Source organism: Oncorhynchus keta, chromosome 21 (genome assembly GCF_023373465.1).
Source record: "Oncorhynchus keta strain PuntledgeMale-10-30-2019 chromosome 21, Oket_V2, whole genome shotgun sequence".
NCBI classification, from domain to species: domain Eukaryota; kingdom Metazoa; phylum Chordata; class Actinopteri; order Salmoniformes; family Salmonidae; genus Oncorhynchus; species Oncorhynchus keta.
Genome location: NC_068441.1, coordinates 23740580 through 23765834, shown reverse-complemented (window position 1 = coordinate 23765834; position 25255 = coordinate 23740580). Strand labels below are relative to the sequence as shown.

The 25255-nt window shown below is 44.9% G+C and overlaps 1 protein-coding gene across 2 annotated transcripts in view; it reads left to right on the top strand.

Moving 5' to 3' along the window:
- The window catches only part of LOC118400296 (rho guanine nucleotide exchange factor 25-like), a 40986-nt gene extending 16244 nt beyond the window's left edge, over nucleotides 1-24742 (top strand). Inside the window, exons 2-16 of one of the 2 annotated variants that reach the window (XM_035796992.2) lie at nucleotides 9081-9421; nucleotides 9649-9750; nucleotides 14810-14937; nucleotides 15309-15375; nucleotides 15603-15706; nucleotides 16058-16127; nucleotides 18152-18241; nucleotides 18710-18802; nucleotides 19246-19296; nucleotides 19511-19588; nucleotides 19850-20041; nucleotides 20149-20329; nucleotides 20738-20940; nucleotides 21161-21292; nucleotides 23259-24742. In XM_035796992.2, the coding sequence (XP_035652885.1) occupies nucleotides 9081-9421; nucleotides 9649-9750; nucleotides 14810-14937; nucleotides 15309-15375; nucleotides 15603-15706; nucleotides 16058-16127; nucleotides 18152-18241; nucleotides 18710-18802; nucleotides 19246-19296; nucleotides 19511-19588; nucleotides 19850-20041; nucleotides 20149-20329; nucleotides 20738-20940; nucleotides 21161-21292; nucleotides 23259-23375 (1949 nt within the window). In that variant the 3' untranslated portion in view covers nucleotides 23376-24742. The remainder of the gene's footprint in view (nucleotides 1-9080; nucleotides 9422-9648; nucleotides 9751-14809; nucleotides 14938-15308; nucleotides 15376-15602; nucleotides 15707-16057; nucleotides 16128-18151; nucleotides 18242-18709; nucleotides 18803-19245; nucleotides 19297-19510; nucleotides 19589-19849; nucleotides 20042-20148; nucleotides 20330-20737; nucleotides 20941-21160; nucleotides 21293-23258) is intronic. The other variant, XM_035796993.2, reaches the window with a different exon arrangement.
- The last annotated feature ends 513 nt before the right edge of the window (nucleotides 24743-25255 follow it).

The window sequence follows — 25255 nt, the reverse complement described above, 5'->3', positions numbered from 1 at the left end:
CAAGGATTCTTAAAAGATGGGACAATATCAAATATTGTGTTAATATTAACAACATTTGAAACATATATTTTGATAGACCAAAGCATTAGCTATCAAACCAACCTCCTAATTATATATTTTTTCTTCATATAATGCAATTACAATAACTGAATTTATGTCAACTCCGTCACACAATAAAAGGCATTTCATTTCTACAATTGTTCTTTAAAGTCACAGAGGGCTTTTGCAAGAAACTACATACAATCATGTGCCACCTCAGATTTGTCCTTTTTGTAAATGTATATATGATCTTTTGTTTAAGATTTTTCTTCTTCTCTGTAATACTACTAGCCACAGAGCAATTTGGCTTTAACCAGCCCAGATAGTTTCCCAATCTCTAAACTAGCTACCAAGAAGACATTTAAGGCTATCAATCAAGTTTGAGTAGCTAGCTTGCCTAACTTTATTAGCTGGCATGCCTACTGGCAAGGTTAGTAGACTTAAGAAAAGCAAGCAATTACTAAATGTACTGACTCACGTTGCGTTCAACCTTTACCCAGATTTAAGCAAAAAACACAGATCAGGAGGATACAGACAGCTCTAGAGGTAGTATGCTTAGACATGCAGAAAATTACAAATATTTTTTTATATAGAATTAAGCATAATGATTACGGCTCTAGATTGCAGGAAAAAAGAAATTGACGACCCCACAGCCATCCTGACATACTTTGTGCCCCTCAGATTGCATGATGCACCTGCAATTTGTGTGTATTTGGCGCGCTACAGTTAGGCCCTAAAGCTTATGCTTAGGCTATCCACTAATGCCAGACAAAAATAATGGAAAAAAACCTCAACGTTGCCTATAGACATGAATTGCACAATAATTATACATTCATGTTTTTTAATGTATTGTTTTCTCTTTATTCAAGCGACCCGTCACCCAACCGCCCTTCAGCCACACAATATTTCATGACCCTAAGCCCCCGCCGGCGGGTTATAAGTTATTGGTTTCTGACCCTGTTATCACACCCCACATATTTACAAAGATATTTGGTTTGACTTCGGAGCCAATTCAACTCTAACCAGTATGGCTGATCTAAACAGCCCTGTGAAAAAGGTACATTTGTCACATATTTCCATGGCTACTGTGTGTAGTAGATACACTTTAGGAATACATTTCTCCATTTGTGAGGATCCGTGTGTAGTGTTATGCTGCTGAGTAAGTAGGTGTACTGTAGATAAGGGTTTTGCCTGGCTATAAGTGAACATAACCATGTATGCTGAGTAACACAGGGCTCTATATGGGTAATAGTAGTCCTGTCCTCTTTCTCTTTAGACTGGGAAGACCCCTTTTACCATGGTTGTCTGAGAGCAGGGCCCTACCTTAAGTAGGTCACAAAAGTGGATCCCATCTTTCTGTGTGTGTGTCTATCTGTGTGTGTGTACAGTTGAAGTCGGAAGTTTACATACAATTTGGGGCATTGTTCATTTGGAAGTCCCATTAGCAACCAAGCTTTAACTTCCTGACCGATGTCTTGAGATGTTGCTTCAATATATCCACCTAATTTTCCTGCCATCTATTTTGTGAAGTGCACCAGTCCCTCCTGCAGCAAAGCACCCCCACAACATGATGCTGCCACCCCCGTGCTTCATGGTTGGGACGGTGTTCTTCAGCTTGCAAGCCTCCCCTTTTTTCCTCCAAACATAACGATGGTCATTATGGCCAAACAGTTCTATTTTTGTTTCATCTATTTGAATTAAAGGGCTTCCTAAAGATACAGTGAGCTCCAAAGTATTGGAACAGTGACACGTTTGGTTGTTTTGGCTCTGCACTCCTGCAAGCATATTATTGCGTCAAATTCACTTATGTGCATTAAAGTAGAAAAAAGTAAAGTATTGGGTCCCATATTCATAGCACGCAATGACTACATCATGCTTGGGAAATTTGTGGATGCTACCATGATTACGGATTATCCTTAATGAATCGTGAATAATGATGAGTAAGAAAGTTACACACACACAAATATCATACCCCCAAGACATGCTAACCTCTCACCATTACAATAACAGGGGAGGTTAGCATTTTTCGGCTGGGGACTCCAAATGACTCAATACATTATTTACCATGAATTTCTATTGGGCACATTATAATTTGAAACACAACCAAAACAAACAGCAAATGCATCCAACAATTTGTAGAGTCACATTGCCTGCTAAGAATATGGGACCAAATATTTAACTTTTTACTTCTTTAATACACATATAAGTGTATTTGTCCCAATACCTGCTACACTTGTGAGTAACACGTTTTGGTTTATTTCATACTGTCATTTACAATGTTTTTCCCCGAATTTTGTCATTGTATTTTGTTTGGAGCGCTTCATGTGAGCAATGAGGATGTGTCTGTTTTCTCTGTCCTCTTAATGTTGATTCAGCGTGTGCACCTGAGCATGCACAGAAGTAGGCTAACTAGCCTGCTGCGAGCAAATGTATGAAAGAACCCATTTGGCGTTATCTGATTTCTTATTGACTTGGATGTCATAAGGTGAATGCACCAATTTGTAAGTCGCTCTGGATAAGAGCGTCTGCTAAATGACTTAAATGTAAATGTTAACTCACCACCACCAATAAGCTGAGATTCTCAGTCATTTTGTCTTCATCTCACACAGTAACACAGAACCCAAACCTGCTGCGCATGCTCCATTGTGCGCTATCGTGCATAAATGTATTTTGTCCCCCTAAACCAAACTCGATCACGACACGCAGGTTAAAATATCAAAACAAACTCTGAACCAATTACATTAATTTGGGGAGAGGTCGAAAAGCATTAAACATGTATGGCATGTTAGCTTGTACTTGCTCGCTAATTTGTCCTATTTAGCTAGCTTGCTGTTGCTAGCTAATTTGTCCTGGTATATAAACATTGAGTTGTTATTTTACCTGAAATGCACAAGGTCCTCTACTCCAACAATTAATCCACACATAAAACGGCCAACCGAATCGTTTCTAGTCATCTCTCCTCCTTACAGGCTTTTTTTATCTTGGAACTTATATGGTGATTGGCATCTACACTTTCATAGTATTACCACAACAACCGGCAAAACATTTCGTCTTTCAATCACCTACGTGGGTATAAACAATGAGGAGATGGGAGAGGCAGAACTTGCAGCGTGATCTGCGTCAGTAAGAGAAAGGATTTCTATTTCAGCCCTTGGCATTGCAGACGCTAGTTGGCGGGCGAGAGCAGTGCAGGTGCAATAATTGAATAACATGGATTTCTAAATTTATTTTGCGACGCTCACACACGTGACGTATCCGGTCTGGTCAGCATGTAAGTCAACGAAGTCAGTTTTTTCAAATAAAATCCATTGTAAATAAAATCATTCCTCACAGTAGGCTAGGCTATTTGAAAAATATTTCCAACACTCTCCCCCTTGATAATCATCAGGCCTTAGTATAAAAGAGCAAAATGCCATGCTCTGAGGATCCCATATATCCAGTGGAAACATCATAAAATACATGAACACATTTCCCTTTGGGCAAAAACAGATGTGTATGTCCCGAGCTCACTGGAATAGGCTAGCTGCTACAATGTTACAAGTTCGCTAGGGACAGCTTCGGGCCAGACTCTCATGTATAGGCTACAGACATTGGGCTGGACGCTCACTCAGTTGATTGATTTAATAGTGTTGCACTTCACTAGCGATAGCTCAAGTCAAGACAGATACAATGGGAGGCAGACAGGCAGAGTAGAGAGGTGAATGTGATTGAAAAAACCTGCATTTTCATTGTCTATTTTTATTTGTTGGCTTTATGTATTTTTACTTAGTTGTCAAGGAAGTTATAGGCCTACTGCTACATTGGCCTAGGGATAGGCTATCTCTTAGTTCCATGCACTTATTTCTTTAGCCATTCAACCTCCATTGCTCACAGGAAGCAAACGGAGGAGGTGCTCTGGGAGCAAAAGCTGCATTAGGACATAACAAACTCCAAACAGGAATGCTGTACTGATAGTGTGTGGAGATCTCCAACGCGCTTGGCCGATGCCAAGGCCATGAGCAGGGCATTATTGTAGGAAAGGACGTTCAGCACCACAGACTCCAGTGGTTCAAACGAAGGGTTACACAGAACATCCAGGACCAAAGCCAGGTCCCAGGTTGGTGACATAGGCTTAGACACTGGTCTGAGCCACCAGATTCAACAACAGACCCTCCTGATGGACACTATCTACGGTGGCCTGAATCATGTCCACCGGAGGAAACGCATAGAGCAGGGTCCGAGGCCACTGACATGCCAAAGCATCCGTTCCCAACGGAGTGCCCAGTTCCGCCATTGAGAAGAACAGACAACAATGCACGTTTTCTCACAATGAGTGAAGATCTATGTCAGCCCTGGCTAACTGGTCCCATATCTAGACAACCACCAGTCTCCACTCCGTAGAGATACGACTCTCCCCGGGAAAGTAGATCCGCACCCACGTAGAGAGATCCAGGAAGATGCATCACCCTGAGCGACAGGACATTCTCTCTGCTCCATAAGAGCAGATAATGGGTCAGGTTCAGCAAAGAGAGAAACCCCATCCCCACTGCCTGTTTATGTGCACCACTACTGTCCTGTTATCAGACCTTACAAGGAGCCAAAGCCCTTAGGCACGACAGGAATACCATGAGCAACCGATGTCAGTGGTGAGATGTGTCCAGACTTGAAGCAATCACTCAGCTCTGAAACAGAAGCATACACAGCAGTCCCAGATGCACCACCGCTGTCATAAAGGCCATCAGACCAAATAACTGCAGCCACAATTGAAAAGGCACCGAGTTCCCCAGCTGAAACTGTGCCAGACAGAGCTGGAAAGCGACCCTCTTTGTTGCGACAAAAATGCATGCTTCAGAACCAAGTTCAGAACAAGTCCCAGATGCTGAGCTAGAGTCAAACAGCTTTTCTTGTGATTCATTATGAACCCCAGAGGCTGAATACGGAAAACCAGCGTGGCAGTGTGGAGCTCCACCTGTTCCCTCAATTACAGCCAATCGTCCAGATAAGCCCCACCAGTGCAAAATCCGCTTCCACCACCATAGAAAAGTAATGACAGGGAAACGAAGCTTCCTGAAGCATTGGGGTTTTTCAGACAATTGCGTTGAAATAGGTTAATTATTCCAGGCTTTGATCAGCACAGTGTACACTAGTGGCACCTGCTGGTCAAAAGTATTTAGAGCAGCCACATGATTATAGATGCTGTCCCACTGATACCAAACCAATCAGGTGGTTGTTCAAGGAAATTAAGCTTTGGACGTCATTGATCACGCGCTTCCGATAAAATGATACAGTCATCGGAACACTGCTTCGAAGTACACTGCTTACCGATTTTGACACGTATCTCGGAGCTCCAGCATCAAACGTAACATAACTGTAGAAAAGGTGCAAGGATTAGGGACAGCCCGAAAGGCAGGACCAGAAACTTGTAGGCCACACCCTCAAAATGAAACCTCATCTGTGGGGAGGCTGTATAAATGATCCTCTTAAGGATCTGCCCCTTTTTTAAAATTTGCGCCTAAAATGACATACCCAAATCTAACTGCCTGTAGCTCAGGATCTGAAGCAAGGATATGCATATTCATGGTACCATTTGAAAGGAAACACTTTGAAGTTTGTGGAAATGTTATAGGAATGTAGGAGAATATAAAACATTAGATCTAGTAAAAGATAATACAAGGAAAAAAAACAACATTTTTTGTGCCATCATCTTTAAAATGCAAGAGAAAGGCCATAATGTATTATCCCAGCCCAGGTGCAATTTAGATTTTGGCCACTAGATGACAGCAGTGTGTGTGCAAAGTTTTAGACTGATCCAATGAATCATTGAATCAATGAATCATTGTATGTAAAATGTCCCCACAACATGATGTTGCCACCACCATCCTTCAACGTAGGGATGGTGCGAGGTTTCCTCCAGACATGACACTTGAAATTCAGGCCAAAGAGTTCAATATTGGTTTCATCAGACCAGAGAATCTTGTTTCTCATGTTCTGAGAGTCCTTTAGGTGTTTTTTGGCAAACTCTAAGCAGGCTGTCATGCGCATTTTACTGAAGAGTGGCATCTGTCTGGCCATTCTACCATAAAGGCCTGATTGTTGGAGTCCTGCAGAGATGGTTGTACTTCTGGAAGGTTCTCCCATCTTCACAGAGGAACTCTGGAGCTCTGTCAGAGTGACCATCGGGTTCTTGGTCACCTCCTTGACCAAGGCCCTTTTCCGAATGCTCAGTTTGGCCGGGCAGCCAGCTCTAGGAAGAGTCTTAGTGGTTCCAAACTTATTTTATTTAAGAATGATGGAGGTCACTGTGTTCTTGGGGGCCTTTCAATGTTGCAGAAATGTTTGGTACCCTTCCCCAGATCTGTTGCTCATCACAATCCTGTCTTGGAGTTCTACATACAATTCCTTCGACCTCATGGCTTAGGATTTGCTCTGACATTCACTGTCAACTGTGGGACCTTTTATAGACAGGTGTGTGCCTCGGACTCCAATCAAGTTGTAGAAACATCTCAAAGATGATCAATGGAAACCGGATGCACCTGAGCTCAATTTTGAGTCTCATACCAAGGGGTCTGAATACTTATGTTAATAAGGTATTTATGTATTTTATTTTAAATACATTTTCAAAAAATTATAAAACCTTTTTTGCTGTGTCATTATGGGCTATTGTGTGTAGATTGATGAGGAAAACAATTAATTAAATTAATTTTAGAATAAGGCTGTAATGTAATGTCTGAATACTTTCTGAATGCACTGTAAAAACATTTACAATACATTCCGTTCTCAGCATCAACAAAACTCTCTCTATCCTCAATCTTGTTAAGTGTGTTCAGGTGTGTTGCCGTCTAATTGGCCACACATCTTAATGTGTGCATGTTTCCTTTGAAACGGAGTCTGTTTGAATAGACCAACATGAATGTATGTGTAAAAAAACATTGTATTCTAGCTCCATCATGATGATGCAGTGGACTAATTTCATGGATAGAAAACAGAAGATTGTAGGTTTGAATCTCACTAATGTCGTGTCACAATAAAAAATAAATGTCTTTGCATGATTAAAGCGAGTTAAAAAAAAGTTGACCGAAAATAAGATAGCAGTGTTATTAAAACTCGTATTGAAATATTTAGTAAAAGTTAAGGAAGTTTAAAAGAAACTCAAAATAACCTACAGTTTCCATTCTCAGAGCATTAATAAAACTTCCCAGGAAAACTTTCAAGGAACCAGAGTAAAACGTTCTCAGAACCTCCCTGCAACCTAAAAATAAATGTTCCCTGAACAGATGAAATCTCCACTTTAAAAAAACGTTCAGTTTTAACGTTCAGGAAACGTATGGCTTCATTCCCACAACCAATGTGAAACCAAAACATACATTTCCACAACTTCCAAGAAACCAAATGTGCTAGCTGGGTATAAATTAAAAGTGACCAGTACCAGAGAAATGGCCATGTTATTAACAGTGTAACCGCCAATGCGGTGTCTCCTAAAAATGGCTATGTCAGACTTCTACAGAAGATCTGTCTCAGCTTTTCTCTGGGCCACTGATACCCCATTTCTATGATTACAGCTTAAATCAATATGCTGGCGGTACATCGTTAGGAGTCTGGGAGGTGGTCAAAGTGGCAGCAAAGAGCCACAAAAAACCACTGCTAAGATCAGCAGAACAAAATCAAACGTTACTGTTGGGGCTTCCTAATCAGAACAGTGTGTTTGAGATCATACTCTTTTCCATAGTCTAAAGGCTTCGTTAATGGAATTCATTCTATGGTGTGAGTGAGTGACAGCACTTGTATTAGCCCACTAATGCTAAGTTAGGAGTACAGGAAACAATGGTTAGGATAGAATGAGTGATAGGGGCTGGCTTTGACTGTCATGATTTACATCAGCTGCTTTTCCATCACTACAAGACAGACTTACAGACAGAGTGTCTCAGTCAGCTTGCTCTTGCTGACAATGTGTTTTCTCAAGGCCTCATTCGTCTCCCAAGAAAACTCTTCGCTCTTGTCTTCCTCTCTCTCCTCTCAAACTATTTTACTGTGTGTTCGTCCCTCCACCTCCTGCCTCTCAATTCCTCTCACTCTTTCTCACTCCTTTTTCCCCTTTGTACCTCTTCCTTTCCTCATTTTCACTGTCATTGCAATGTCTCACTGGAATCCAAATATACAGTGGGGTCAGCCAGTGTATACCATTCTGTAAACACCAACTCCTTACCCCCTGAGAGAGAAGACAGGGTGGGCCGGGCTCAACCCAGCACGGCATGAGTTTAAAACTCATATCCACACTCTCTTTGAGGACATATACAGTATGTGTTCACATAAACCTCCTCCAATATGTTTACCCCTTTCTCCCTGCAGACCCACTCCACACTCTTGTTCTTCCTCTTCCTGCCTCTCTCTCAGTGATGATATCACATCGGCAGGCTGACTCGATGGCTGTGTCATCTGTCGCGTGTGAACTATTTTAGGACGTCAAATCAACAGCTCTCTCCATAGCTTAGCTAAGAATGCCTCCTACCCCCCCACCCCCTCCCACCACACACACACACACACACACACACACACACACACACACACACACACACACACACACACACACACACACACACACACACACACACACACACACACACACACACACACACACGGTAGATAAACAGTGTCCGAGCCAAAGTATCTTGTTCTTTCTGTTTCTTTCTTTGTACTGTGAAGTGAGTTTCCACCTGTGGATTTGTTGATTAAACGTGGTTTATTTCGGCCTGGCATGTGACTCCCTATGCTACAATGGTATAACTACTTTATCTGCTTAAAACAGATCATTTAAGCACATTTTTGTGAGGTGGTAAGGCAATATCCACATGAGAGCTCTGTGTGGGTTAGAAAGCAGTAAATGGCCTGGTTGCTGTGGTATTAAAGCTGGTACTGGGAAATTGAGTACTGTTAATACATTAGTCTATAAATTCAAGGTATTCTAAGGAAGTAACCAATAGAAAAACCTGTGCTTGAATCAAGTTGGACTAAATTACCTCAATAACTGAATAACCAAAACCTCTCTCTCTCTGTCTCCCCTGTAGAGTCGTACTCTGTGGCCGGCAGTGAGGGCAGCATCACTCCATCCGTAGGCTCTGTGGCCAACCAGGCCTCTGGCATCTCCAGCCCCTGCTCGCCCTCCTCCCCTGGGGAGTCACGGCACTCCGTCAGTGCCCTGAAGAAGTGGCTCACCAACCCCGTCCGCAAGCTGAGCGTGGGGGGAGAAGGAGGAGTGAAAGGAGGAGGGGGATGCAAGGAGGACAGGCAGGTCCACAGGCTGGATGGGAAGCATCCCTCTCCCCTCCTTCCTAACGGCCAAGCCCTTGGAAGGCCTCTGGAGCAGGGGGAGAACTACACAATCCTCCCCTGCACTGATGTGGACTTGGTGAGGCTTTACTCTCTACTATAGCCTTGGAATCCACACAGAGGTTTTTATAAAAGATTGTGATAACATCACTTCAGGACAAACCCCTGACTCCAATGACTTAATATGAATGCCCAAGTAACGTGAATAGATTACGTGTGTATGTGTGTGTGTGTGTGTGTGTGTGTGTGTGTGTGTGCGTGCGTGCGTGTATGTGTGTTATATTGTGTATGTTGTGTGTTGTGCAGGGGAATGATGGCCTGGTGAGTCCAGCGACGTACTCTCCAACACACCCTCTCTGTCACAGCTACCTATCTGACCTACTACAGGACAGGGATACACACAGCCTGGTAAGGATTACACACATACACACACACAAACAGAGCAGACAGAGGACACTGCAGCCTTTTGTACCCCCCACATTGATTCGGTACCGGTAACCCCTGTACAAGGTGCCTTCGGAAAGTATTCAGACACCTTGACTTTTTCCATATTTTGTTACTGTACGTTACAGCCTTACCCTCATTTTTTTCTTTTTCTTATCAATCTACAAACAATACTGCATAATGACAAAGCAGAAACAGGTTTCTAGAAATGTTTGCTAATTTATTAAAAATAAAAAACTTAAATATCACATTTACATAAGTATTCAGACCCTTTACTCAGCACATTGTTGAAGCACCTTTGGCAGTGATTACGGCCATGAGTCTTCTTGGGTATGACGCTACAAGCTTGGCACAACTGTTTTGGGGAATTTCTCCTATTCTTCTCTGCAGATCCTCTCAAGCTCTGTCAGGTTGGATTGGGAGCGTCGCTGCACAGCTATTTTCAGGTTTCTCCAGAGATGTTCGATTGGGTTTAAGTCCAGGCTCTGACTGGGCCACTCAAGGACATTCAGAGATTTGTCCCGAAGCCACTCCTGTGTCGTCTTGGCTGTGAGCTTAGGGTCGCTGTCCTGTTGGAAGGTGAACCTTCACCCCAGTCTGAGGTCCTGAGCGCTCTGGAGCCCTCAATCCTGTCGCTGAAAAACATCCCCACAGCATGATGCTGCCACCACCATGCTTCACCATAGCGATGGTGCCAGGTTTCCTCCAGACGTGATGCCTGGCATTCAGGCCAAAGAGTTCAATCTTTGTTTAATCAGACCAGAGAATCTTGTTTCTCATGGTCTGAGAGTCTTTAGGTGCCTTTTGGCAAACTCCAAGCTGGCTGTCTTGTGTCTTTTACTACTGAAGAGCGGCTTCCGTCTGGCCACTAAACCATAAAGGCCTGATTGGTGGAGTGCTGCAGAGATAGTTGTCCTTCTGGAAGGTTCTTCAGGTTCTTCAGCTCTGTCAGAGTGACCATCGGGTTCTTGATCACCTCCCTGACCAAGGCCCTTCTCCCCCAATTGCTCAGAATGGCTCGGAGGCCAGCTCTAGGAAGAGTTTTGGTGGTTCCAAACTTCTTCAATTTAAGAATGATGGAGGCCACTGTGTTCTTGGGGACCTTCAATGCTGCAGAAATGTTTTGGTAGAATTCCCCAGCTCTGTGCCACGATGCAATCCTGTCTCGGAGCTCTACGGACAATTCCTTCAACCTCGTGGCTTGGTTTTTGCTCTGACATACACTGTCAACTGGGGGAACAGGTGTGTTTCTTTCCAAATCATGTCCAATCAATTGAATTTACCACAGCTGGACTCCAATCAAGTTGTAGAAACATCTCAAGGATGATCAATGGAAACAGGATGCACCTGAGCTCAATTTAGAGTCTCATAGCAATCGGTCTGAATACTTATGTAAATAAGGTATGTGTTTTCTATTTTTTTATACATTTATAACAACCTGTTTTTGCTTCGTCATTATGGGGTATTGTGTGTAGATTGCTGATGATTCTTAAAAATATACATATTATAGAATAAGGCTGTGACGTAACAAAATGTGGAAAAGGTCAATGGGTCTGAATTCTTTCCGAAGGCACTGTTATTGCAATTTTATTGCATTCCTTTAAAAAATATATTTTTTCATTTTAGTTTATTTATTAAATATTTTCTTATCTCTTCATAAAACTCCATTCTTGCTTAAGGGCTTGTAAATAAGCATTTCACGTGAAGGTCTACACTTGTTGTTTTCGGCACATGTGACAAATACAATTTGAGAGCTCTGTACACAAAGGCTGATTCTGTGGAGATTTAGAGAACAAAGAGATATTACAGCTGTCAGAGCATTCATTTCCCTGTTAGTCAAACACTGGCACTGAGCCTGAAACAACTCCCTTTAAAACCCGTATCAATATTCAATAAGGAGAGAGTGGGGGGAGGTGGCGAAAGAGAGAAAGAGAGAGAGAGAGAGAGAGAGAGAGAGAGAGAGAGAGAGAGAGAGAGAGAGAGAGAGAGAGAGAGATCAAAAGAAAGTAAGAGAGAGAGAAAGAGAGAAAGAGAATCCTGAACAATCGAGAAAGCGGAGGCGAGTTAACCATAAATAGATGTAAGGTCAGAAAATATCAAGTCTCTCCTCATGTAACCTGAGATACCGCTGTTGCTGGGCAACCGCTTATTGGTTAACGCAAAAATCCTGGTAATTAGAGCATTAACATTCAAACAGAGCACATAAGCAATGCTAGAGTCATCAAACAAACCAGAGGAGTATGCTAAATTAGTATAGCTAATGTTTATAAAACATAACAGTTTCCCCCGCAAATACATAGTCACTGGGAATGCTGTACAGTATATTCAGTGTACAGTATCTGGCAGTAACTCCAAACATTACCTTCAAAGAACAACTTTGCCTTATCAGTTATTATAGGCACATGCACACAAAAACACACACGCTCTAGCCCTCAAACAATCAGGAAAAACTCTCACCACTTTAAATCTAAAGAACCTTTAAGAAAGCCCTTGCTCAGTGGGATCAATCCTGTGGGATTTTCCAGGCTGCATCTGGAAGTGATCAAGCAGCGAGGCAGCAGATCAGCCCCGGACAGTCTACTGCGTCCACAGACTCACTGGGGAGCTGAAAACAGGGTCAGGGCTGGGGGTGGAGGGCTGGAGGGGTGGGTGGAGGGGGGTTAGTAGAGTAGAGGTCCGGGGAAGACTAAGACGTGGGTGTTAGAGAAAGAGCTACAGGGATGCTGGATATAACATGGTTAGGGAGCAGAGGTAGGGGTAGAGAGGGGTTGACGGAGACGTGGGTAATGGGGGAAAGAAGAGAAACCAGGGGAGGCTGTCAAGGGGAGGGAATAGGGAGGTAGAGGGGGACTGGAAGTCAGAACAGGGAATCTTGGGTGAGTCTCGGTCAGGCTTAGAGAGACTGGAGAATTTACGGGAAGGAAGAAGAGGAAATGGGGGGGGCTTGAGGAAGTGCTAAGAGGGAATGGCCAGGCTGGAAATGTTCTCACTCCCTCCCTCCCCCTAACTCTTACTGAAACTCCAGCCTTTACACCCCATGACACATTCTAACCACTGAAGCTCTCCATGAGGGTCAATAAATATGTAAATCTTTATGACTCTTATCAAAGCTCTGTCGCTGCCTTTACCTCCCCTCCGCGGTCAGAAGAGATGACTCTGAGCTGAGTTGCCATAAATAGGCTACCTCACTAGGTCCATCAGGAGCTCTGCCATCCCTTTAACATAGCTTAGGTACTGGTGAATAGACATACTGTCTGTGGGCTGCCTGGCGGTGGTAACATTAGGATATGAGGAAGCATGAGGCAGACGTGCTGTGGCTATCAGCACCCATTTGAGCGGTGGGTTGAGCGGTGGTACAGATACATACAAGGGTGGCTGAAGTCTTAGAAAGAGAAGATTACATTCTTATTCCTATTAAGAGATTAACCTGTATTTGAGGTGAAGTCTTATTTATTCTTTGAAATATTACTCTCTTGCCATTTCAGCCTGCTATCACCTAGGCAAGAAAGAGAGAAAGGAAAAGAGATGGAAAAGTGCTTATTGCTATCAAAGTACAGAGGGTGTGGACTAAGTGTCACGGCAGGCAGTTTGCCTGGAGTTGTCCTGAGGAGTCTCCCTCCTGGAACAACCCAAACGGTGCTGGAGTTGTCCTGAGGAGTCTCCCTCCTGGAACAACCCAAACGGTGCTGGAGTTGTCCTGAGGAGTCTCCCTCCTGGAACAACCCAAACGGTGCTGGAGTTGTCCTGAGTAGTCTCCCTCCTGGAACAACCCAAACGGTGCTGGAGTTGTCCTGAGTAGTCTCCCTCTTGGAACAGCCTACAGGGTGCTGGCCTTGTCCTGAGTAGTCTCCCTCTTGGAACAGCCTACAGGGTGCTGGAGTTGTCCTGAGTAGTCTCCCTCTTGGAACAGCCTACAGGGTGCTGGCCTTGTCCTGAGTAGTCTCCCTCTTGGAACAGCCTACAGGGTGCTGCCTTGTCCTGGGTAGTCTCCCTCTTGGAACAGCCTACAGGGTGCTGGCCTTGTCCTGAGTAGTCTCCCTCTTGGAACAGCCTACAGGGTGCTGGCCTTGTCCTGAGTAGTCTCCCTCTTGGAACAGCCTACAGGGTGCTGCCTTGTCCTGAGTAGTCTCCCTCTTGGAACAGCCTACAGGGTGCTGCCTTGTCCTGAGTAGTCTCCCTCTTGGAACAGCCTACAGGGTGCTGCCTTGTCCTGGGTAGTCTCCCTCTTGGAACAGCCTACAGGGTGCTGCCTTGTCCTGGGTAGTCTCCCTCTTGGAACAGCCTACAGGGTGCTGGCCTTGTCCTGGGTAGTCTCCCTCTTGGAACAGCCTACAGGGTGCTGCCTTGTCCTGAGTAGTCTCCCTCTTGGAACAGCCTACAGGGTGCTGGAGTTGTCTTGAGTAGTCTCCCTCTTGGAACAGCCTACAGGGTGCTGGCCTTGTCCTGGGTAGTCTCCCTCTTGGAACAGCCTACAGGGTGCTGGAGTTGTCCTGAGTAGTCTCCCTCTTGGAACAGCCTACAGGGTGCTGGAGTTGTCCTGAGTAGTCTCCCTCTTGGAACAACCTACAGGGTGCTGGAGTTGTCCTGAGTAGTCTCCCTCTTGGAACAGCCTACAGGGTGCTGGAGTTGTCCTGAGTAGTCTCCCTCTTGGAACAGCCTACAGGGTGCTGGCCTTGTCCTGAGTAGTCTCCCTCTTGGAACAGCCTACAGGGTGCTGGCCTTGTCCTGAGTAGTCTCCCTCTTGGAACAGCCTACAGGGTGCTGGCCTTGTCCTGGGTAGTCTCCCTCTTGGAATAGCCTACAGGGTGCTGGCCTTGTCCTGAGGAGTCTCCCTACTTCCTCCATCTCCTTCCCATGGACGTCTGCTTCCTGAATTAGGAGCTACCAGCCATAGGTCCAATTCATGAACTGTCTGTCGGGCCTGGACTCTATGCTCTCTTTGTATAGAAGACATATGCTTACAGTCAACAGACCCCTGGAGTGAATACATGTATGAACTCACCTCTCCACCCTCTTCTTTCAGAACCATCATTATTCTACTATTCTCCCAGAAGAAGAAGATGGCTCCTCCCTGATTGATGACTCGACCAGCCAATGGTCAGCCACCATGGACAGTGAGGAGGACAGGAGGAATGCCTTAGAGAAGAGCATGTAGGTGGTTGTGACCTCCATGTGAACCCACAGTGTGTCCAGTCTTATGGTCCCTATCCCAATAATGGACTGTCAGTTTTCCACCACAGTATAATGCAGCATCTAAGTGCTCCTGGTGCTGCAGTCATTAAGTCCCATTGTCCCAAATGGCAGTCCGTTCCCTAAGGGTCCTGGTCAAAAGTAGTGTACTATACAGGGAATATGGTTCCAGTTGGGATGTAATTCGTATGCTGTGTCCTGATGAGAGCTAACTGTGTGGTGGAAGTGCTGGCTCCACTCTGGGAGAACCCCATCCCTCACTGTGATGAGAGAAGACACTGTTTAATGGCTGCCCTCTATTACTACAGCCAACTCATCTCTCTCTCTCTCAGATATGTGCTGACAGAGCTGATAGAGACAGAGAAGTTGTATGTGGACGACCTGGGCCTCATAGTAGAGGTGTGTGACAAATCGATCATGTGACATTTTTATTCTGATCCCCCTATCAGTTATTTTTTATATAAAGTACCTAGTCTGAAAAAATACTATTTTTTCTGTTATGCCATAGAAGTTATGCTATTGTCTCTACCATATTACACAATGATGACTATAACCAGATGCCCTCCTGTGAAGTAGCAGTATTTCCTGTCCTGAGGTGGGATGTGTGTGTCTTCTACTTTGCCCAGGGCTACATGGCCAGCATGGCCACTCAAGGGATTCCAGAGGACATGAAGGGCAAAGACAAGATAGTGTTCGGGAACATCCACCAGATCTATGACTGGCATAAAGAGTAGGTCTCACGCTCTTGGCTAAACGTGTGTGAATGTGAATACTGAGCGCTGTTTATGTGAAGAGCATATGTGTGAGAGCTCACTGAGACTGGAGCATGTTCATCAGCACGTATCATATAAGTCTGATGCTCTCACACTGAATCCACATGGCTGTCAGATATTTCCTGTGTGTGTGGTCTCGGGAAAACCTGTCGGATCTGTTTCTCTCGATCTTTCTGTGTTTCTGTGTGTATCTGTTTCCATGTGTATAGTTGTGTGTGTATCTGTGTGTCTCTTCCCCTCTGCCACTGTGTGTGTGTAGACGAGTGTATATTGGTGTTCGACCCTCCCCTCTGCTCTGTGTGTCACAGCTATCTCCTGGGGGAGCTGGAGAAGTGTGTGTCAGAGCCCGACAGACTGGCCCAACTCTTCATCAAGCATGTGAGTCTGTGTGTGTGTGTGTGTGTGCAAATGAGTGTTTGTGTTTGCATAAGTGTAACTCTTTGTTTGCGGACACACCATGACAACCTAGCCCCTTACATGGTCTTTGATTCTGTTTTCTTGTATTTGGAATGAAGTTCCAGGGTGTCCCTCTGTGTGTCTGGTAAGAAGTCCTGGTCTCTTCAGAGTACTGACTGTTTACTGTCCCTGTCTCTGGCTCACTGCCATCCAGATGTGTCTTGATCGTTCAGGCTGCCTGGAGGAGAGGAGAGGTGAAAGCCAGTAGAATAATAATAAGTGCAGGCATAATTGTCCTACAGGGCTTTGTACTGTGCTACGGTCAGCTAACAGGTCCAGTTACAAAGAGCCAGTGTTCAAACGCCAGGCTGTTTGTGAAACTGCAGAAACAAATGAGCCATAATGACAGATAAATGACATTCAAAGCAAATAAACAGCTGTGTTTGTACTTAGTGCACACGCACAAACGTGCGCGCACACATGCACACACACAAACAGCTGGGTTTGTGTGTGAAGGTCTGGATCTCACAGTAAAAATTAGGCCGAGTGAGAAAAGCAAAACCACGGCAGGAAATTGTCCATGCACACATACACACATTCTTACATTATCTTCTATAGACACATGCACATACTCTCTCTTTCACTCTCCCACTTCCCTGTCTCTCTTTCACTCTCCCACTTCCCTGTCTCTCTTTCGCTCTCCCACTTCCCTGTCTCTCTTTCACTCTCCCACTTCCCTGTCTCTCTTTCGCTCTCCCACTTCCCTGTCTCTCTTTCACTATCCCACTTCCCTGTCTCTCTTTCACTCTCCCACTTCCCTGTCTCTCTTTCGCTCTCCCACTTCCCTGTCTCTCTTTCGCTCTCCCACTTCCCTGTCTCTCTTTCGCTCTCCCACTTCCCTGTCTCTCTTTCACTCTCCCACTTCCCTGTCTCTCTTTCGCTCTCCCACTTCCCTGTCTCTCTTTCGCTCTCCCACTTTCCTGTCTCTCTTTCACTCTCCCACTTCCCTGTCTCTCTTTCACTCCCCCACTTCCCTGTCTCTCTTTCGCTCTCCCACTTCCCTGTCTCTCTTTCACTCTCCCACTTCCCTGTCTCTCTTTCACTCTCCCACTTCCCTGTCTCTCTTTCACTCTCCCACTTCCCTGTCTCTCTTTCACTCTCCCACTTCCCTGTCTCTCTTTCACTCTCCCACTTCCCTGTCTCTCTTTCGCTCTCCCACTTCCCTGTCTCTCTTTCGCTCTCCCACTTCCCTGTCTCTCTTTCACTCTCCCACTTCCCTGTCTCTCTTTCACTCTCCCACTTCCCTGTCTCTCTTTCACTCTCCCACTTCCCTGTCTCTCTTTCTCCCACTTCCCTCTCCTTTCACTCTCCCACTGTCTCTCTTTCACTCTCCCACTTCCCTGTCTCTCTTTCACTCTCCCACTTCCCTGTCTCTCTTTCGCTCTCCCACTTCCCTGTCTCTCTTTCACTCTCCCACTTCCCTGTCTCTCTTTCACTCTCCCACTTCCCTGTCTCTCTTTCACTCTCCCACTTCCCTGTCTCTCTTTCACTCTCCCACTTCCCTGTCTCTCTTTCGCTCTCCCACTTTCCTGTCTCTCTTTCGCTCCCTCTCTGTTCCTTCATTAGTCCAGCAAGTTTAATTAAGCAAGAGTGAATTAAAGGATTCTTCCCAAGCTGCCGGAACCATTTAATAAGGCAAAGTTCCTGCTCTTATTTAACAGACTTCAAAAGGGCCTGGAGGGGCAGGAGAACTGAGTCAAACTTAGAGGAATAAGAGGGTTTGAGCGTCCACAATGGCGGAGACATTTAGCCTACACACACACACACACACACACACACACACACACACACACACACACACACACACACACACACACACACACACACACACACACACACACACACACACACACACACACACACACACACACACACACACACACGGACCACAGGCGCCACCATCTGGTAAGCTCCCATCATCTCTGTGTTTGTTTTTGGACCTCTAGGAGCGGCGTCTCCACATGTACGTAGTGTACTGTCAGAACAAGCCCAAGTCAGAGCACATTGTCTCAGAGTATATCGAGACCTACTTCGAGGTGAGTGACTCTTCACAGTACAACGACAAGGATAGTTTAAGAGCAGTTAAATCCCACTCAGGCATCATTCTAGCCTAATTCCTCTTATTTCTCTAACTCTGGTCTGGGTTGTTTGTATCTTAAGTGCTAATTCTATGTCTCTTTATGTCTGACTGACCCGAACCTGCCCTTTGTTCTGTATGTCTTCCAACTGGGCACAGACATCAGTTCAACGTCTAATTTTGATTTACATTTGGTTGAGTTGTCAACTAACTTGAATTCAATGTGATTTCAACAAAAAATATGTTTTCTGAAAATCCAATCAGTTTTCCATGTTGATTCAACATCACATACATTTATTTGTTGAAATGGCATTGAAACAACGTTGATTCAATCCATTTTTTGTTCAGTGGGTTCTGTCTGGCTGACCCAAAGCTGCCCTTAGTTATGTGTGTGTCCTATGAGGAGCTAACCTGTCTGGCTCTGTAGGAGCTGAGGCAGCAGCTGGGCCACAGACTACAACTCAACGACCTGCTCATCAAACCAGTACAGAGGATCATGAAATACCAACTACTGCTCAAGGTGTGTGTGTTTGCATCTGCATGTGTACTTGTCTAAGTGCGTCTGCCTGTGTGCGTATACGTGTGTGTTTGAAATCCCTCTGGAATATGGAAAATAACTGGTATAATTAGCATGATGTCATCTAGCCCTAGCTGATTTGAGTCATCGTGAAATGGAGCTGTATTGAATGACTTGTCACTGGAAGAGATGGAGAGAAAGGCAGGAAGAAAGACAAATTGTGAGTGACTGGAGAATAAGCAGCCTGCCCCCCAGCATTGTGGGAGCTTTTACTGTGATTTAGAGATGAATGTTGAAAGCTTTTGTCCCAAGAGTCCCAAGTCCTCTTATCAGCTCACTAATCTCACAGTGGATAATATGATGAAACACAAGATACAGTACAGTCCCATTTTGTTCAGAAATCACTCTGAAACGTTCAGTAACTATTCTCTGATTGGATCCCTCAGGACTTCCTGAAGTACTACACCAAAGCAGGAAGGGATACCTCAGAGCTGGAGGTGAGAGTTCTCCCAAAACCATGGTACAAACAGTCATGGTCAAAACATTTCCAATACTTTCTTGTGATATTACTGTGAACTGCACACAGAGTTCTCTCATGTACACAGCTCTGTTGGAGAACGAGAAAAAATACTGTTTTAAGTTGCAAACCATAATTGTCTATCCCAAAACATCTCTTTCTCTCCATCTCCACCCCTCTTTTCTCACCCACAGAGAGCAGTGGAGGTGACATGTTTCGTGCCCAAGCGCTGTAATGATATGATGAATGTGGGCAGGCTGCAGGGCTTTGAGGTGAGATAGACACCAGACGCTGTTCTCCATGTGATGTTGTGTTTTCTAGCACAGTTGGCAAGCATGTATGAGATAACTGAAAACAGGTGGAAACCATTTTGATTATATCACTTGTCAAACAAAAACATACATGATGAGTACAAAAAGTATGGAAATCTATTCACTCACAACTTTAAGTTGCTCTGGATAAGAGTGTCCGCTAAATGACTCAAATGAGTGTTTTTCTTTGGGGGTCTTATCTTATGGGGGTCTCTCTCTCAGGGGAAGATCACAGCTCAGGGGAAGCTGCTCCAGCAGGACACCTTTACAGTCAGTGAGCAGGACAGCAGCTTCCTGTCCCGCGCCAAGGAGAGGCGTGTCTTCCTGTTTGAACAGCTGGTCATTATCAGTGAGCCAATCGACAGGAAAAAGGGCTTCTCTCTGCCAGGGTACACCTTTAAAAACAGCATCAAGGTGAGAATGGCGGAGTACTGTGTGTGGTTGTGTTTCTGTGCACGTGTGTGTGTGTGTGTGTGTGTGTGTGTGTGTATGTGACCCTTGTGCCTCTCTCTCTACTGCAGCTCAGTTGTCTGGGTGTGGAGGACCACTGTGAGGAGGACCCATGTCGTCTGGTCCTGACGTCCCGCGGGCCTGATGGGAGCGTGACACGCTTCGCCCTACAGGCATCGTCCCCTGAGACGCGAAGGGCCTGGGTCAACGACGTGGTCCAGATCCTGGAGACACAGAGGAACTTCCTCAATGGTACTGCTGCTGGCAGCTAGACCAGGGCCACATACATCATGTGTTCCAAATGACATCCTATTCCCTATTTAGTGTACTACTTTTTTCTCTGATGTTTACACACACATGTATACAAAACATTTCCATGACAGACTGACCAGGTGAATACAGGTAAAAGCTATGATCCCTTATTGATGTCACTTGTTAAATTCACTTCATTCAGTGTAGATGAAGGGGAGGAGACGGGTTAAAGAAGGATTTTTAAGTCTTGAGAGAAGTGAGACATGGATTCTGCCATATGGATACATTTATAGATGCTCAATAAACAAATAAATAGTACCATTGGTTAAGCATCAACTGCATGATTGTGTCTCACTCTTTCTCCCTACAACGAACCTCCTGTCTTTTCCCATCTCCTGTGGTCCATAGCTCTCCAGTCTCCTATAGAGTACCAGCGAAGGGAGTCCAACAGCCTGGGACGAGCCATGAGGGCGCCCGTGGCAACGACCTCTGGCCTGCGACCCCACTCCTCAGCCTCCATTGACCGCCACCGGCTACCTTACCTGCACTCCTACAACACCTCTCTGCCCTCCCTGCACCTGCCCAGCCAGGGACCCACTGCAGAAACACAGGTAGGCACTAATAACACCACCCCATTCCCTACATAGTAGGGAACCGGAGCCCTATTGAATAGGGTGCCATTTGGGATGCTGACCACAGAAAGTGAAGATACCAGTAGCTACTAAAACTATTGTAAGAATACATTTAATCTAATTACCTAATTATTTATCGCTCTCTATTTCTCTCTCTGTCTGTCTTTCTCTTATTCACCCCTCCTTTTTCCTCTTTTAGTCCCCACTGTACCATAGCCCTGCAACACCCCGTCCCTCTCACCTCCCTCTGAAGCTCACCGTGTCCCAAGAGGCCAGGCACTGCCAGGGGGTGTCCAACGGCCTGTGCCCCCCTACCCAGCACAGCTTACAGGTATTCAACCACACTGCAGAGAAATACAATAAGAACCCACTGACTCCAACACTCGCCTTATAGCAGTCATATAGTATCTTGCAGGTTCTGACAATTCACAACTGCTATCCACATTGACCAAATCCTATTTTGAGAGCAACCACACATTTCTACAGAAATATAATCAAAGCATGATTTACAGTACGGGAAAGTCTGAGTTAACTTAGGACTCACTGCTATTTGGGCTCCTGAGTGGTGCAGTGGTCTAAGGCACTACATCTCAGTGCTAGAGGTGTCACTAAAAACCCTGGTTCGATTCCAGGTTGTATCACAACTGGCTGTGATTGGGAGTCCCATAGGAGAGCAGCGCACTGCACAGGCCCAGTGTTGCCGTCATTGTAAATAAGAATTTGTTCTGATCTGACTTGCCTAATTAAGTAAAAATGTGTTGGATATCTGTCATTAACCTCCCATAAACTCTCTCATCACTACAGATCAGTGAATAGTTTAGTTTATAAATAGCTCTTCTACGGTTAGGATGAGGGGAATAACTCAGCACTTCCCCAGGTTCTTTACTGTTTTATCATATTATTCCCCTGGCCATTGGCCCGGGTTGTCGTGGTTGCCAGTGCTAGAGGGAAATGACTGGGCCAGTCCTATCCTCTGTCCGAATGGTGATATCCTGTTGTTGTTCCCAGCTGGGGTTACACTACTAATGGCACCCTGGCTGGCTGTCATATTGATCTGTGGTCAGTTCCTAGAAATACTATAGAATCCAAATAGATTGCTGTCGAGTCCCGCTGATCCCAAGTCAGAATAGTCTGAGGATGTCATCTTCAGCAGACAATCCCCTAGTCAGTGTTGGATAGGCTCAGGGGTTAAAAACATTCCTTTGTCCCAATGTTCTCCAGTCAGTTCCCAGGGATAACTAGCCCAGTGCCCTGACTGGTGGTTTATCTTATTTAGCCAGACTCTCCCCATTAAAAGGAGGAAATGGGTTTGATTTCAGGGCTCTTATCAGAGGCTTGTCATGCCTGTTTCCACACTTCATTTCGTTCCTCCTCTCTCTCTCTGGTAGATGCAGACAGGGGGATAAGGAACTTTTGGGGCCTTTGGAAAAAAGTGTAGTCCGGTCAGTGGGTTGAGGGCTATTTGAAATTGTTCTTTCTGTTTGGAAAGAGATGTATGCTACAATAGATATAGAGAAGGTGAGAGGACTGATAGCATTGTGTGAAGGCTGAGTGAGTTTAAACTGTTGGGTCACTCTCTCTTCCTGTCTCCATCCAGGGTTGATGTAAGGATAGGATCTTGCTTTATAACCATTCAACATAGCATCATCTTTGTCTTTCCTCTTTGCAAGGCTAGGTAGGGTTTCAATTTCTCTGTGTGTTTGTCTCTCCATCTCTCTGAGATTACGAGCTCAGTTCACTGTGGGGATATGCAGGTGGTCCAGGAAACAAAGGAACTCCGAATATACTAGAAATAATGTAACTTTAAAGTATATTCCAATAACCCCTCAGCGACAGTAAGGAAGGCAATTACCAGCTTCCTCCTATACACAATATACAGGCCTTCTTGTAACAGATTTTTTTTATTTAACCTTTTTGTAACTAGGCTAGTCAGTTAAGAACAAATTCTTATTTACTTTGACGGCCTACCCCAGCCAAACCCGGATGACGCTGGGCCAATTGTGCACCGCCTTATGGGACTCCCAATCACAGCCAGACGTGATACAGCCGGGATACGAATCAGGGACTGCAGTGACAGCTCTTGCACTGAGATACAGTTCCTTAGACCCCTGCACCACTCAGGAGCAGATACAGACTTTCATTTGGAATATGACTCAGAGATTGCACAGATGTCCAAACGGAATATGTAATAAAGGCTTTGATATAAAAGTTGACATATTAGGCCTCTTGCCCCAGGTATGACTCCACTATGTGTATGTAACTGAACACGCTGCCTCTGTCTACTCTGGTCTTCTCAGGGTGGTACTGTCTGTTACCATGGAGCCATGCCAGGGGAGGGAGGGACGTACGCATCACATCGCTCAGGCAACCTGGATCAGCTAACTGAACTCTCTCTGCATGAGCATGAGTGCTGATAACCTTTTACTTCACAGCCTGAATGAAGGGGTGTAGGGTGAAGTTACCCCTAGACGCTGATCTTAGGTCAGTTTATAATTTCCCCCAGGTTAGGTTTGGGGGATGAGGAAGCTGATCCTAGATCTGTACCTAGTGTAACCTTCAGTCTATAGCGAATGAGGGGCAGGCTGATAGAGCCCTGGTTAACCTGGCTCCACTCAGGACAGGCAGGGGGCCTAGGGCGGGGTTAGTTCAGACAGTTTCACTATCACAACTCTTGTGATTACCCTAATAACATTATATTATGATTACTATGGTATCTCTAGCTTCTAATTGTGATTTTTTTTGTTGGTATTTCTGTCATATCACATTTTCTACTATTTTGAAACCTGTATTTACTATTGTGATGCGAGAAGTGAAGCAGAAATGCAGCCCTCTGGTGTTTGTGAGAGAAAAGGAAAAGTAGCCAATGGTGTCTCTCTCTCTCTCTCTGTGTGTGTGTGTGTGTGTGTGTGTGTGTGTGTGTGTGTGTGTGTGTGTGTGTGTGTGTGTGTGTGTGTGTGTGTGTGTGTGTGTGTGTGTGTGTGTGTGTGTGTGTGTGTGTGTGTGTGTGTGTGTGTGTGTGTGTGTGTGTGTGTGTGTGTGTGTGTGTGTGTGTGTGTTTCTCTCTCTGGTGGAATGCATCTGCGTTGCAACGGTTGCTATTCACACTGCAAACCGTTTCTACAGTACAGTACCACTCATATGGTGACACGCTTAACACCATTTGTTTTCGTATAGAAATAGACATTTGGGAACTACCACTTAAGTCGCCAGCCCTTTCATGTTGCTTTTTCTTAAACACGGGGACCATATTAACATTATGCTACTGCTACGTGTGACAGATTTGATCACTTTGCACAACAAGGAAAGTAAAACAGCAGTGGGGAGGTAATGCCATATCTATTCTCTGTCCCTCTTCCTAAATAGCTATCCTCCTATTCTGAATTCATCCTCACCACCATTTCATAAAGAAGCCTTTGGGTCAAGAGTGTTGACATTGTGGGCCGGAGAACTATTTGAGCTTGATTGTGGGACTGAATTTGTCCTGTGCTTGAGCAGTCATGATTGTCTACTCTATCCATTATTACTGTGTTGCTCGGTTTGCATACTTTTCCCTTCATTTAAGGGGCCACTTTAACCCTGCCATTGTTCCAACGTTATCTGAAGAAAACACACGTAAACTCACACAAAGCCCACTCCAAACTCTGAAGGAGAGAGGAAAAGGGAACACCGATAGAGGGCGTGCTCATCTGTCAGTGTCATCATGAATGTAAATAATCTGCTGTGAGATCATATCAATAAACAACGTTTATGAAACACTGCTGCTGTTTCTCCCCCCATTATACTTCTGGTCTTGGTCATGTTATGTTATAAGACTGCCGAAAAGGAGCTGATAGTGAGATGACTTGAATATCCTGGAAATTCCCAGAATGACCATTTCCTTCACGTAGTCAACACTAGCTGTTGCCTTTGAGATGAATACTTCCACCACACAGGAACAATACAAAAGTGAACAATAGCACCACTAAGCAAGAGTAATTCAATTTATTCTGTCTAAAACTAAACAATAGCGTTTCACATCCATTGGTGATTTGTTTAGCGTCCATGTGGTTCACTTTGCCTATCTAACAGGCTTTGGGAGGGTATTGGAAAAATACTACAGGTATTTAGCTTCCTCAAAATGGTGAGTTGAGGGACAACTTTAAATGCTCAAAATAGGGCACTTGGTGATAGATGGCTACCTGATAGAAGATGCTCACGCACATGTTCAAATATATTGTCAACAGTAATTGACAACAGTTGACAAAATGGCCAAACAATCACTTGAGTTATCATTACTTGTCATGTTGTAGAAGTG